The sequence below is a fragment of the Amborella trichopoda genome, chromosome 4 (genome assembly GCF_054954075.1).
Source record: "Amborella trichopoda isolate Santa Cruz 75 chromosome 4, AtrichopodaSantaCruz75HAP2 v2.0, whole genome shotgun sequence".
In the NCBI taxonomy this organism is placed as follows: Eukaryota; Viridiplantae; Streptophyta; class Magnoliopsida; order Amborellales; family Amborellaceae; genus Amborella; species Amborella trichopoda.
Window position 1 is genome coordinate 53,754,504 of NC_142339.1, and position 15,791 is coordinate 53,770,294.

At 36.0% G+C, this 15,791-nt stretch overlaps 1 protein-coding gene across 20 annotated transcripts in view; it reads left to right on the forward strand.

Moving 5' to 3' along the window:
* Positions 1 to 3,941: 3,941 nt before the first annotated feature.
* LOC18427339 (transcription termination factor MTERF15, mitochondrial) overlaps positions 3,942 to 15,791 on the forward strand; it is a 41,303-nt gene continuing 29,453 nt past the window's right edge. For 4 of the 20 annotated variants that reach the window (XM_088865678.1, XM_088865675.1, XM_088865672.1 and 1 more), the window contains exons 1-2: positions 3,942 to 5,396; positions 15,365 to 15,443. In XM_088865678.1, coding sequence (XP_088721804.1) covers positions 4,325 to 5,396; positions 15,365 to 15,441 — 1,149 coding nt within the window. In that variant the 5' untranslated portion in view covers positions 3,942 to 4,324 and the 3' untranslated portion in view covers positions 15,442 to 15,443. Of the gene's footprint in view, positions 5,397 to 5,559; positions 5,848 to 12,336; positions 12,517 to 13,490; positions 13,536 to 15,210; positions 15,273 to 15,364; positions 15,673 to 15,791 lie in introns of those variants that run through there. The other 16 variants (XR_016054814.1, XR_016054820.1, XR_016054813.1 and 13 more) reach the window with 14 other exon arrangements.

Sequence of the window (15,791 nt, forward strand, 5' to 3'; positions counted from 1 at the left end):
CAATGCATGGTAGATATCTAAAATTGCTTTGTTTTGACTGTCACCTCTCAGGAATATCAGTATTGTAAATTCTTGGGGTGTGACACTTGAGCTCGAACACGAGCACACCTTCTTATGTGTGAGAGGGAGATGGAGTTTTAGAGAGAGATGGAGTTTGAGTTTTAGAGAGAGAGGGAGGTTTAGAGAAAAAGAGATGGAGTTTGAGTTTTAGGGAGGGAAATGGAGTTTTGAGAGAGAGACGATGATGTGAGAGAGAGAGAGATGGAGTTTGGGTTTTAGAGAGAGATGGAGTTTTGAGAGAGGTAAATAATGATGTGTGAGAGAGATGGAGTTTTAGAGAGAGAGAGAGATGGAGTCATTTCGTTGTTGAGGTAAATAATACATGGTCAGAAGGGTTGAGGGGATTGGAAGATAGAAACGATGGAGTCATTTTGCTTACAAGTTAAGAGTAGGGGATAATAAGATATTTTTCCTTATTGGGTCTGATGAGATATAGAAATTAGAAATAGAAGATAATAAGATATATATCTATATATAGATCAATTCGACTAGCCTAAAGGGAAAAGATAATTATATTATAAGTTAAAAAAAATGATTTACGTTCCAATTTTATATTTTATCCTTAAAGAATATTTTGCATTGGCTCATGGCAGTTTGCATAATTAATTGTTGACGGATAGAAAACTTTGAGCTTTTCAAAATTCAAATGACCTAGTTTAAGAAAAGTATACAAAGATACCATTTACTTTTGTACACGGTTTTTATGAGTCCATGTAGAAATGGGTGGACTCTTGAAAATCTATTTTTGAGAAGGATTTTTGGACCCAATTTTTGAGGACATATAATCTCTAACATGGATATCATGAATATAAATAAATAAATAAATTTTAATAAATAAAATAATGATTTTATGACGAAAACATTTGGACCCTTAGTTTCAATTGTGTTTGATGGACCACCTATTTGCATCAATTTTTAAGATGGGATGCTTTATACATAGGGATCACAACCTTAAATATATTTTTATCTTTAGTTGTAAAATTTAAATCTTAAAAAGTTGTAGATCGAGCAGATCTATGAAAAATTGAAAATCTTGAAAATTGACGTTCCAAAAATGCAGTACAAGATGCACTATCTTCAAAACTTGAAGTCTATTTTTTTTCTCATGTCCATGCATCGTGATGTTGAGATGATCAATTTGAGGATATTTGGGCGTCAAAACAACCTCTTCTAGTGAAATTTTTGAGGTGGGCTCTAATTTGATTGTTTAGAGCCTCGGCTGTATATAAACTTTTTCCTATAGGGGTGCAATTTGTATAGAGCCGATGGTCTAGAAAATAAAACTAAAGCCCACTTTCAAATAATTGAAAAATGTGGTTTAAATATTGGAAATCTTTGTGATCGCGTTAAAATATATTTTCATTTTTAATTGTAAAATTTAAAGCTTAAAAAATAGTGTAGATTAAGCGGATCAACGAAAACTTGAAAATCTTTAAAATTGATGGTCCAAAAATACAGTACAAGATGCACAATTTCCAAAACTTGAAATCCATTTTTATCTCCGGACAATGCATCTTGATGACGAGATTAAAACAACCTCTTCTAATGAAATTTTTGAAATGGGCTCTAATTTTATTGTTTAGAGCCTCGGCTCTATATAAAAAATTTTCTTTTTTGTTATTTTCATATGAGGCTGGTCATCATAGCACTATTAAGTACGTATTTCATTTTGAACTAAACACATGTTGCAAGCCAAAGAATCGAACTGTGTGGCTATAAGCTCGTTTTGTTTTTTCACTAATTGCATCATTCGTTTGGAAGAGTGTGTAATTGATATGATCCTTAGTGTTAACTAGAGTTTTAGCCACAAGCACCTTCAAACTTTCCCATATTTGTAATGCTCACATGCAATACAAGTTTTGATCTCAAACTTTATGGTATTTAGCAAATTGATAGTAGATAAATAATCCGCTCCACATCTTTATGAAGGTAAAGGGCGCAATGCTAAGGGAAAATGGAGTTCTCAGGCATTTTAATAAGTCTTGCAAAAAAAACATGGAGGAAATGAGAAAGCATTTAATGGGAGATCGAAAAATTAGTTAACAATGTCTTGAGGACCCAGTTTCTATGCCGATACACCTAGAATATGTGGAAATGTGGGCCTCTTAATAAATTCATTTTTGAGATGGATTTTAATACTTAATTTTTAAGGACATGAAAATATTTGGACCATTAGTTTATTATGTTTTTAGATGGACCACCTACTTGCATCCGTCTAGCTTCCATGAAACAATTTTCCATGTCTTAATGCTTACAATAGCGTGCATTATTATGGACAGGCCATGACAAAATAAAATTAAAAGTTATTAAAAAACAAACTCCATTACGGCAACAATTTAGAGGAACGCATTAACGTACGTAAATATTTGTACGAGTAAGAATTGTGAAAGAAACTACTCTTGGTTGTCATTTAAAAATTGGAACATATGTTATGCATTTATGGATGCCTTGAAATTCTCAGACACAACAAGGTCATAAATTAATCATTAGAACAACCACTTCTTTGAGCTCTATTCACTCTTTAGACTACTCCAATATTTGACACCTTTTTGCTAACTCGATTTCTCTCTCTCAACGGTTACTATCCTGCTCTCTTTAAAAATATAAATGCAACGTTCTCTTTCTCTATGTTTATTCAACTCTAGGGTATAGTAAATTTGCCTAGACCAAGCAAAATAAACAAGCATTTCTATATGACTTTCTGTTTTAGATATGCCCAAGAATGAATTGTTCGGATGACCTTTTGCACACTGTTATTTTACCGTCATGGAGCAAATTACATTATTGAGAGAGTGCATAATATGGCAATAAACAAGTCCATTTTTTTAATCGTTTCTTCCTTTTTTTTCCTTATTACACATTCCATTCCCCATTTCATCCACCTAATCAGTAATTTGTTTTTGGTGAAACTGGTATTCTTCAAAGCTCGATTGATTTGATGGGACAAAATTCAAAAAGGTCGCAACAAGCGTCACCTCAAGACCTTGTTTGGAAAACACTTTGTCCATGAAAATATGTAGGATTGATCTAAAATCAATTTTCACCATCGATTAAAATTCGTAGCTCAAAAAATGCTATATTTCATGTGGATCCATAAATACTTGAAAATGAACTATCAACATAATATGTTATAATATACACTATTTTTAGATATTAAAATCCTAATTTGTTTCACAACCATAATTGTCAAGGTTGAGATGATCTATTTAAAAAATTTATGCCATCAAATGTTTACTTTTCTAGTGAGTTTTGAAGTGAGGCTTTGTCTTTTTTTTCATAAAGGTAAGCTTTCTAGGCTTTTTTTATAGCATAAAACTTATATATTTCCCCTTATCCAACCGTCCATTCTGGATAGAGGGCTAAGATTGCCCCAAACACAATGTTACATCGCTACACTATTCTATTTTTAGTTTTTTTTTTTCTATAGACTATTTTGACACCAAATGTTGGACGTCCGGTCCTCTATTAAACACACACTAGCAAAAAATATAAAACAAATATTTTCAATAAAATAAAATGACCAAAATACCCTTTAATTTTTTAAGGGTATTTTGTCATTATATTTTATCGAAAAATTATTTTTATTATTATTTATAGGTACGCCCCAATGAGAAGATGCCACGTACCAAATTTCATATTCATCCAATTTGTACAAATAAAACTAAAAATAAAATACTTTGAGACGTCGGATCTAAAATCAAACGGTGAGTGACTCTCTTGATCAAAATTGGACGGCTGGATGGTAAGAAAAGCATAGATCTTCTATACGGTAGGGAAGTATAGAGGCCTTTCCCTTTTCTGTAAAGCCTAGGAGTTATTTTAACCTTTTCCTTGAGGTGCTGTTTTATAAAACCACGGCCGTCCAAATTAGCAGCACATGTATCGTCCAAATTCCAACCCTTCATATCTCGAAAGAGTTTAAGCACTTCTTCCTAAAGACAGCCACAGTACTCTCTATGGCATGCACCGTCGAACTTAATAAATGGAGGGTACGATTTCATATTGAGAAAACTTCGATCATGGTAGATATAGCTTATAATATTGTTGCCCTAATTTCTGTGACTTTCCTTGTGCCCACAAATGAAGTGCTTCGTCTGAGGTAGAAGTTGAAGGCTGGTTCTTGCAGTGCCCCCAATCCGCAGGCATGCCCTCTGAAAACTTTCTCTCTCTTCTTTTTATGCAATTCTTCTCCATGAAATCTCTCTCTCTCTACAGCGCCATTACTCATGTAACATGCCAGATCTCTTTCAACTAGATATATGAAATGAATCTCCATAAGAAACTCGCCCTCTTTCACTTCCTGAAATTATCCAATATCCATATCCCCACATGCATTGTAACCCTAAATTCGTTTGCTCCATTCTCTTCGAATCTCACCAGACGAGAGACAGCATTACCATTCCCCCTTGCTGATTACTTGATCAAGAAGCATGGGTTCTCTAAGGATAGCATCCTTCCAGTCTGTGCCCAACTAGGCCATGTTAGAAGCCACAAGGAAGCTGATGCTACAGTCTCTTACTTCAAGGAATGTGGTTTCTCTCAGACCCAAATAGAAGAAATGCTAAAAAGAAGCCCAAGAATCTTGATAGCTAGTGTGGATAAAACCCTTAAGCGCAAGCTAAAGATATTTCAGGATTTGGGCCTCTCTGACGCCAGATTGACCAATTTAATCTCTAATGATCCAGGCATTCTATGGCGTGGTGAGGAACGATTGTGCCATTTGATTGAGTTTCTCAAACTTGTTCTTGAAACCGATGATAAGGTCTATAGAGCAATTAAGAATTCTGGTTGGCTTCTAAAGACAGATTTGAAGAAAACCCTGTTGCCTCTAACAAACTATATGCAGAGTTGTGGAATCACACTCTCTCAGATAGCAAAATTGATAATGAATTTTCCTCGAGTTCTACTTTTGAACCCTGACTGGGTCAAGAGTGTTATACAAAGGGTCGATGAATTGGGCTTTAGTCGAGATGCAAGCCTGTATGTTCATGCTATTGGGGTCATGAGCTCTTTGACTAAAGAGAAATGGGAGGAAAAGATTAAGTTATTTCAGAGTTTTGGGTGGTCTGAGAAAGATGTAATTACTGCTTTCAAAAGGGCACCACATGTACTGTTGGTTTCGGAAGAAAAGATTCGATGTGCTATGGAGTTTTATCTGAATACACTCAAATTTGACGGCCCTTATATGATTCTTCATCCCACATTGCTTATGTTCAGCTTTGAGGGGAGAGTGGTACCCAGGCATAGAGTAGTGGAACATCTAAGAAGCAAGCGACTTCTTCGTAAATCTCCTAGCTTCTCAACTGTGTGTCATCTGACAGAGAAGAGTTTTCTTAGTAAGTTTGTGTATGAATATCCTGATGAGGTTGAAGAGCTCCTCAGAATTTACAGGGGAATCTGACCTTTGACATTGTAGTTTCGTTTCATTGCGATATAGAAGCTATTTCTATCTGTTGCGATTGATTTTTGTTGCAGAGTTATTGATGTTTTTTCTTTCAGTAATCTATCAGGTAGAACCCTTTCGGATCTCTGTGATTTTGCGGATTGGAGAAGAGCGTAAAGTAGTTGTTTGATGAGTAATTTGATTAAGATGATGGATTGACTCTGAGCAACACTGGAGTGAGTACTGATGTTTCATTTATTTTTCATGAGGGTCATCGCTGGGAAAGATGGGTAGCTTTGCATGGTATTATGTTGGATTTTCCCCCTCTGTGGGATCAGGGTATTGAAGGTAAACTTATGAATTCATTTTTTGTAATCAATTTGAAAATCAAATGGACTGGTAAAGTAGAAGGTGGCAATGTATGGATAGGATGACCTGCAATGTGCTACTTCTTGCTTTCTTTACTTTTCTTGTACTCTTTCTTGGATTGGTAAGCTACTAATAGTTATGTTTTTTTTTTTTTGGGAATAGTGTCGACTGTATTGCATTAAAGGAAATCAAGTATAAAAATGTGCTTCTTCAAAGGAAGCTATGTACATTAAAAATGGGCTCTCCCCTGAGGGGGACGCTTTGTATAACAACTCCAAGGGTGGGAGAAGACAAGAGAGGGGATTCTAAAGAAGACTGTCCGGATGGGGGGGGGCGGTTGTGCTGCAATATAAGAAGTGACTGAGTCTAAAAAATCCAATCAATCGCTAGCTGAGGTAGCACCAGCCTTGGCAAGGGCATCTGTGTCTGTGTTACTCTCTCGCCAAATGTGATTCTAGAAGTGAGAGAGGGAGCTTGTCAGGTGGGAAATTTCAGCAGGTAACAAGGGCAAGCAGTGGAGCCTGAAGCCCAGGTGATAGTATTCCGAGAGTCATCTTTGATTATTAGTCTAGGGCTCCAGGAAGGGTTGAATAGTTTGAGCCCTTCGAGGAGGGCAAGCGCCTCTGCTAATTGGGCATCAGCATGGCCAATGGTCGAGAAAGAGGCCAGAATAGAACCTTGGTGAATTACCTCATTTCCCTGAATGGAATGCTTCTGAAATTTGTCCACCTCCTCGACAAAAGTCGGATTCCAGGTCAGCTGCAATCTGAAAAAGATTAGGATTTTTGTTCGGCAGTGTATCTTCACCATACCATAGATCCCTCTAGATGCTCACTAGGTGTCGTCATTTGGCGAATAATCTAATGTGTTTGCTGAATTCATTTTGTATAAGATTGATGGTCTCTTCCGGATGTGAAAAGGTTTTGTTGGATATCAGATTCACCATCTTAGGTAGCCAACCCCTTCGCATGGTTCCATATTTGCTAGCGATCACCTGAAGCCAGAGATGGTTCTTATTTGTCACAAATCTCCAAAGCCGTGCTCTGTTTACCTCTCTTAGCTTTGTAGGTCCAAAGCCCCCATCATCATTTAATGTCAAACTGTGTCCCAGGCTACAAGTGAAATCTCTCCCCTTCCCCATTCCACAGGAATTTCACTTGTAACCCCTCTATTAGCAACCGGCATCTAATACAGGTTCATATGATTCACTGCTATATTTGAGAGTGTGGCCTTATCATCATAGTCTTTCCTCCCACAGAGGCATAATTCTATTTCGTGGATGCAACTCTTCTCGTCATTCTTTCTACTATATCCCAAACATCTTTTTGCAAAGTAGTCCCAGTTGTGTTCAGTGACTGATCTGTGCGGCGCCTTACTCTTCATTTTCTTATTTCACCAATTGTGCTTCCAAAAGCCCCCACTCCTATGAGCTTAGGCCATGCTATATTTGATTCTTGATTTTGATGTTATTTATTAGAAAATCATACGGATAGCCACAAATCGTCAACTTGGCGTGGTTGTGCATCCCAGGAAACCAATATATCATCACCACACTAAAGGTGGTGAGAAGAGGTAGTTCATATACATTCGAGATAATGGAATGTCCTGATGATAGGAAAGTGGCTTAGGCAGTTTTTATGTTAAAACTTGAAGCACAACACTGGTGGCGAATGGCAAAAGTAGTATTGGTCAAAGAAAACAAACCCTTGACTTGGGAGGTATTTTTAGAGGCATTCAATGAAAAATATTTCCCAGATTTTATTCGAGAGAAAAAAGAAATGGAATTTCTGAAATTAATCCAAGGAAACCGGATAGTAGCACAGTACGAGGCCAAGTTTACTGAATTGACAAAGTTTGCACCACATATGATTAATAATGAGGCAAGAAAGGTGAAAAAATTTGAAAGGGGTCTCAGACCAGTTATTAGAGGAAGAATATCTGTCTTAAAATTGAGAACTTATGTTGAAATAGGGGATCGAGCCCAAATTGTCGAAAAAGATTGCGAAGATTGCCCAAAGATGAAAATAAAAAAAATCAGGTTAGACCCACACCATCTTATCAACAACAGTTTGAAAGGGCAAACAAGAAGCCAAGAGCCTTGCCACTTCAAAGCTCAATAGAACCATGTAAAAAATGTGGAAAAACGCATGGATCGAGCCCTTGTTATTAGAATACTGGAGCATGTTTTAAATATGGAAAATTGGGGCACCAGATTAGAGAATGTCCTAGCTTACAGATGCAACAGCTTCCAAAGCAATGAGAGATAGCTCAAAAGCCTCAGATGAAGGGAAGAGTATTTGCAATCACTCAGCAAGATGTTCAAGCCTCAAAATCAGTGATCCAAGGTACTCTTATTATCTTCCAAAAAGTAGCTCATGTTTTGATTGATCCTGGATCTACTCATTCATTTGTGTCACCACATTTTGCATGCCACTTAAAGGTAGAACCAGAACAATTAGAATACATTATAGAGGTAGCCACACCGATGGGAAATTCAATTGACACCAATATAGTGTACAAATCCTGTATAATAAAGATGGAAGAAAATGAATTGTTGGTTGATTTAATACTCCTAAAAATTCAAAATTTTGATGTAATCTTAGGCATAGATTGACTTTCTGCATACCATGCAAGTATTGATTGTTACAAAAAAATGGTTACCTTTAGTATTCCGAATCAACCAGTATTTTACTTCAATGGTATCAAAGAAGACTTCCCATCATATTTAATCTCGTGTATTCGAGCTAATCGCCGCCTTCGAAAAGGGTGTCAAGGCTTTCTTGCCTATATCAAAGAAGATTGGAAGGAAGAGATAAATTTGGATACCACTTCGGTTATCCGAGAATTTCCCGACGTTTTCTCTAAAGAATTGCCAAGATTACCGCCTGACAGTGAAATTGAATTCTCTATTGAATTATTGCCAAGGGTAGCCTCAATTTCTAAGGCACCTTACATAATGGCACTTGCAGAACTTAAGAAACTTAAACAACAATTGGAAAAATTATTTGATAAAGGTTTTATCAGGCCCAATATGTCACCTTGGGGTGCTCCGGTATTGTTTGTTCAAAAGAAAGATGGGACCATGAGATTGTGTATCGATTATAGACAGTTGAACCAAGTGATAGTGAAAAATAAGTATCCATTACCTAAAATTATTGATTTATTTGATCAATTACAAGGATCACAAGTGTTTTAAAAAATTGATCTTAGATCTGGATACCATCAGCGTAAGATTAAAAGTGAAGATGTTCCCAAGACAGCTTTCAGAACAAGGTATGGCTGTTATGAATTTTTGGTCATGCCTTTTGGATTAACAAATGCACCGGCTGTATTTATGTATTTGATGAATCAGATCTTTAAGCCCTTTTTGGATAAATTTATTGTGGTATTCATCGATGATATTTTAATTTATTCCAAGAATCGGAACGAACATAACCAGCATGTAAGAATGGTATTGCAAATATTAAGAGAAAAAAAATTGTATGCCAAACTTAGTAAATGTGAATTTTGGCTTGAACAAGTGACATTTTTAGGACATGTCATATCAAAGGAAGGTCTATCAGTTGATCCTTCAAAGGTTGAAACCGTTGTTAATTGGAAACAACCAAGTAATGTGACTGAAGTTTGAAGCTTTTTGGGATTGGCAGTATATTACAAAAAATTTGTAGAAGGATTTTCTTGAATCGCAACCCCATTGACTTGATTGACACTGAAAAATGTCAAATTCTGGTGGACAAGTAAATGTGAGGAGAGTTTTCAAAAACTAAAAGTTCGATTAACTTCAGCCTTTATTTTAACTATTCCTAATGAGAGTGGGGGATTTGTGATTTATAGTAATGCCTCACATAAATGCTTGGGCTTTGTATTAATGCAATATGGGAAAGTAGTGGCATATGCATTCAGATAGTTGAAAGAGTATTAGAAAATATCCAACTCATGACTTAGAGGTGGCTGCAATAGTATACGCTTTGAAAATGTGGAGGCATTATCTATATGTTGAGCAATTCGAAATATACACGGATCATAAGAGCTTGAAATACCTCTTCTCTCAGAAGGATTTAAATATACGGTAGATAAGATTGATGGATTTCTTAAAAGATTATGATTGTACAATCCATTATCATTCAGGAAAAGCTAACGTTGTGGCCGGCGCTCTAAGTAGAAAATCTACGGGAGTCTTAGCTCATCTAATGATCCAAGAAATGAGATTGTTAGAGGAACTAGTGGATTGGCATCTGGCTCCATCCATTAATGGTGTGGTAAGTATGATTGCCACCACTACGGCAGAACCCCAATTAATCCAACAGATTCGATCAGCACAAAGGAAAGACTCTCAGCTCATAATAATTGTAGAAGAGGTAAAGCTGGGAAAGAGAGAAAAATTCTCTATATGCAGTGAGGATTTGCTAAGATTCAAATGTCGGGTTTGTGTCCCAAATGATGAGAGTGTGAATAAAGCTATCTTGAAAGAAGCACATCACTCTCGTTATACGATACATCCCCGAAAGTATTAAAATGTATCAGGACTTGAAAAAAAATCTTTTGGTGGAATAATGTGAAAAAAGAGGTAGCACTATTTGTGTCTAACTGCCTAACATTCCAGCAAGTAAAAGCTGAGCATCAAAGGCCCGCTGGGTTGTTGCAGCCTTTAGCCGTGCTAGAGTGGAAGTGGGAGCACATCTCTATGGATTTTTTCTCTGGCTTGCCTAGAACAAATTCAAGACATGATAGCATTTGGGGCATTGTAGATTGGCTGACCAAAGCTGCCCACTTTCTGTCGATTCGCAAGACTTACACTTTAGATCGACTGACCCATTTGTATATTTAGGAAATAGTGCAGATGCATGGAGTTCCGGTCAGTATTGTATCGGACAGGGATACTCGGATTACGTATAAATTTTGGGCTAGGCTAGAGTCAGCCATGGGGACGAGACTCACCTTTAGCAGTGCCTTTCACCCCCAAACTGATGGACAATCAAAGAGGACCATCCAAACCTTGGAAGATATGCTGAGGGCCTGTGTCATTGACTTTACAGGAAGCTGAGATGACCATTTACCCTTGATTGAGTTTGCTTATAATAATAGCTTTCAAGCTGTATTCAGATGGCACCATATGAAGCCCTGTATGGAAGGAAATGCAGGTCACCCATCTGTTGGAACGATGTTGGTGAAAGAAAGCTTTGGGGCCAGAAATTGTCCAGGTAACTACAGATAAGATAGCATTAATTCGTGAAAGGCTCAGGACAGCTCAGAGTCGACAAAAGAGTTATGCCGATATCGAGAGAGAGATCTTGATTTTGAGGAAGGTGATCGAGTTTTCCTAAAGATCTCACCAATGAAAGACATTATGAGATTCGACAAGTAAAGAAAGCTGAGCCCATGTTACATCGGACCATTGAAATCCTAGAAAGAATCGAAGGTGCTTATAGACTTGCCTTACCACCCGAATTGGCAAACGTCTATAATGTCTTCCATGTATCATCACTACGAAAATATTAGTCCGACCCATCCCATATATTTAAATATGAACCTTTACCAATCAGGAAGGACCTATCCTTCATTGAGCAACCAATTTTGATACTGGATAGAAGGGTACAAGTGTTGCGCAAAAAGGAGATTCCTTTAGTTCATATATTATGGCAATACCATTCAAAAGAGGAGTTGACTTGGGAACGAGAAGATGAAATCAGAGAAAAATATTCTTATATTTTTCAGTAATTAGGTACACAAATTTAGAGGACTAAATTTGTTTAAAAGGGGGAAGAATATAATAATCCTAAAATTAAAAAAATAAATAAATAAATAAATAAATAAATAAAAATATAAAAATAAAAAAAAAACTTTTAATAAGTGATGGTCCATATGAGCATGATGGTCCCTAAGGACCATCACTACTTTTAAAAGCTTTTACCTTCATTTGGTTTAAGCTTTGTTTCATTGGCACGTCCTTTAGTGGACGTGGTTTACATATATTAAAGGCAGACATTTACGCTACACCTCATACATGAGGTGGGGGCGTTTTAAAAGATTTAAGTAGAGTGAAGGGTAAGGTCTCGCCTTACAGAACTCCACTCTCGCTCTCCCTCTTACAAACACAATGAGCTTCTCTCTCTAGCCGAATTTTTATCGGAAGCTCCCTCTCAAATATTTTAGGTAAGTGACTTCATTATCTTGAAAAATAATCCGTTCTTTTTAAAAATGAAATGAAATAATTTCTTCTGCTCATTATCATGAATTTTAGGCGCGATAAATTTTATGCGCAAGCGACCTCATTATTTTGAAAAAATAAACTAGTAGTAAAATTGTGAAATTTTATTTACTGTTAGGAATTTTTGATAATGTAAATCATTAGAAAAAAAACAAGTCTTTTCCCTTATATTCCTTATATACATATGAGTTATGAGGACAACAGGAAAGCAGGCCTTGATTTTTCTTTTGAAGTAGTCCTTCCCCGACCATCCCTTTTTAACAGCCTAGTAATGAGGTCTTCCTTCGCTTATATAATTTTTACTTCTGCCATGTAGTCGACAATATCAATGGGCTTGACCATACGACAAGGGTTAGTTCCTCCAAAGAAAATAAAAAGGCGAGAGCAGTAACCGTTCAAAGTAAAACTTAGGGACTCGAAACCTTGAATCTCTTAGACCATTTTGAAGGTCCAGACCTATATATGGTTCCGATGAATCAAATCTGATGAGCAAACTGTAAGTGACCTGATTGTCTCGAAAAATAATCTGTTTAATAAATTGTGATATTTTATCTATGTTAGAAATTTTAAATGCTATAAATTCTTAGAAATAAATTTATTTTTCTTATCTATTGTTAGAAAATTTTAGATACTGTAAAATTATTAGAAATAAATGTGATATTTCTGCTTTTAGTATAATTGTGAGATTTCTTTCTACTGTTTTTTAATATTTAGACAATGTAAAATTCATGTGCAAATGATTGCCTTATTATTTGAAAACTGATATTTTTGCATTTGATTATTGCATTGTCTGTGAAATGTTTATTTGCGAATTGACATCTCCATAAATTGTGATAATTCCGTATTCTTGGATTTCTATAAGAGTTTTTCTATACATACTAGATTGGCAATTATGCTAGAATGTCATTACGAACTGCTACCTTTCTGAATTTGAGCCCAAAATATTTGACTGGTTATTTTTAAAATGTTATTGAAAGTGACTGTTATTAATGGTTTCAGTGAAATTCATAGTAATAATTTCAGTGATATGTTGAGTACATGATATTGCTGATTTCGAATGTTTAAAAAGATTTAGAAATACTTTAAGTGTGCAAGTGGATTCATCCAGTTCGCCGGTGAGGTATAAGTGGACCTATCCGGTACGCCGGTAGGGATTAAGTGGACTCATCCGGTACGCCGGTGGGGCATAAGTAGACCTGGAGGGATTAAGTGGACCTATCTGGGACGCCGATAGGGATTAAGTGGACCCATCAGGACGCTGATGGGGTATATAGGTGACCTACTTGGGACGCTAGTAGGGTATTTTGTGAAATCCTTTGAATTATGCACTGCCGTTAAAATGTTATACGCATTTCAATTATTCGAATTATACATAATTATGCATTTTTTAAAATGAAACTGTTGATGCATTTCTGTTAATAGATCTCCTTTTTGAAAATATTGATCACTTGCAACCATGATTATTTTTAGGATTATGATGATCATTTACTGAGTAGCCGAACTCATCAAACTATGGTAAACATTTTTTTCAAGATAACTGCAGTTTTATTTTGAGTGCTCGTAAGGATCAACTTTAGAAGATATTCTAGTTGTGCTGAAACTTTCTTTTGTTACTTTGTAAGAATTCGCCATTGTAAATTTGTTCTGTCAAGAGATGTATATGTGTTTAGACCTTTATGTTAATATTAGTTATGAACAGAGTTATATAATAATCCTAAGATTTCAAAAAAACTAAAAAAATAAAATCGGGTTTTGATTTTTATTCAATGCATGGTAGATGTCTAATATTGCTTTGTTTGGACTGTCACCTCTCAGGAATATCAGTATTGTAAGTTCTTGGGGTGTGACACTTGAGCTCGAACACGAGCACACCTTCTTATGTGTGAGAGAGAGATGGAGTTTGAGTTTTAGAGAGAGAGGGAGTTTTAGAGAAAGAGAGATGGAGTTTGAGTTTTAGGGAGAGAAATGGAGTTTTGAGAAAGAGACGATGATGTGAGAAAGAGAGATGGAGTTTGGGTTTTAGAGAGAGATGGAGATTTGAGAGAGGTAGAAAATGAATGTGTGAGAGAGATGGAGTTTTAGAGAGAGCGAGATAGAGTCATTTCGTTGTTGAGGTTAATAATACATGGTCAAAAGGGTTTAGGGGAATGGAAGATAGAAAAGATGGAGTCATTTTGGTTACAAGTTAAGAATAGGGGATAATAAGATATTTTCCCTTATTGGGTCTGATGAGATATAGAAGTTAGAAATAAAGGATAATAAGATATATATATATATATATAGATCAATTCGACTAGCCTTAAGGGAAAAGATAATTATATTATATGTCAAAAAAATGATTTACGTTCCCAATTTATATTTTATCTCTAAAGAATATTTTGCATTGGCTCATGGCAGTTTGCATAATTAATTGTTGACGGATTGAAAACTTTGGGCTCCTCATAATTCAAATGACCTAGTTTAAGAAAAGTATACAAAGATGCCATTTACTTTTGTACATGGTTTCTATGAGTCCGTGTAGAAATGAGTGGACTCTTGAAAATCTATTTTTGAGATGGATTTTTGGACCCAATTTCTGAGGACATATAATCTCTAACATGGATATCATGAATATAAATAAATAAATAAATTTTAATAAATAAAATAATGATTTTATGACGAAAACATTTGGACCATTTGTTTCAATTGTTTTAGATGGACCACCTATTTGCATCAATTTTTAAGATGAATGTTTTATACATTGGGATCACAGCCTTAAAATATATTTTTATCTTTAATTATAAAATTTAAATCTTTAAACTAAATGGAACAATTTGCCCCCTAGAACCATCAGATTCCAGAAGGAGTAGTGGGGGGTTACCCAATGATGTGGGAGACTGGTGACTGTGGATATACTCAAGGGATATAATATTTCCTTAGGAAGTAGGAAGTAGTACCCAGGCATAGAGTAGTGGAACATCTAAGAAGCAAGCGACTTCTTCATAAATCTCCGAGCTTCTCTACTGTGTGTAATCTGACACAGAAGAGTTTTCTTAGTAAGTTTGTGTATGAATATCCTGATGAGGTTGAAGAGCTCCTCAGAATTTACAGGGGGATCTGACCTTTAGTCTCGTTTCATTGTGATATAGAAGCTATTTCTATCTGTTGCGACTGATTTTTGTTGGAGAGTTATAGATGTTTTTTCTTTCAGTAATCTATCAGGTAGAACCCTTTCGGATCTCTGTGATTTTGGGGATTGAAGAAGAGCGTAAGGTAGTTGTTTGATGAGTAGTTTGATTAAGATGATGGATTGACTCCGAGCAACACTGGAGTGAGTACTGATGTTTCATTTATTTTTCTTGAAGGGTCATCCCTGGGAAAGATGGGTAGCTTTGCATGGTATTATGTTGGATTTTCCCCCTCTGTGGGATCAGGGTATTGAAGGTAAACTTATGAATTCATTTTTTGTAATCAATTCGAAAATCAAATGGACTGGTAAAGTAGAAGGTGGCAATGTATGGATAGGATGACCTGCCATGTACTACTTCTTGCTTTCTTTTCTTTTCTTGTACTCTTTCTTGGATTGGTAAGCTACTGTTTTTTTTTTTTTTTCGGAAAAGTGTCGACTGTATTGCATTAAAGGAAATCAAGTATAAAAATGTGCTTCTTCAAAGGATGCTATGTACATTAAGAATTGGCTCTCCCCTGAGGGGGACGCTTTGTATAACACCTCCAAGGGTGGGAGAAGAGAAAAGAGGGGATTCTAAAGAAGACTGTGGATGTGCTCAAGGG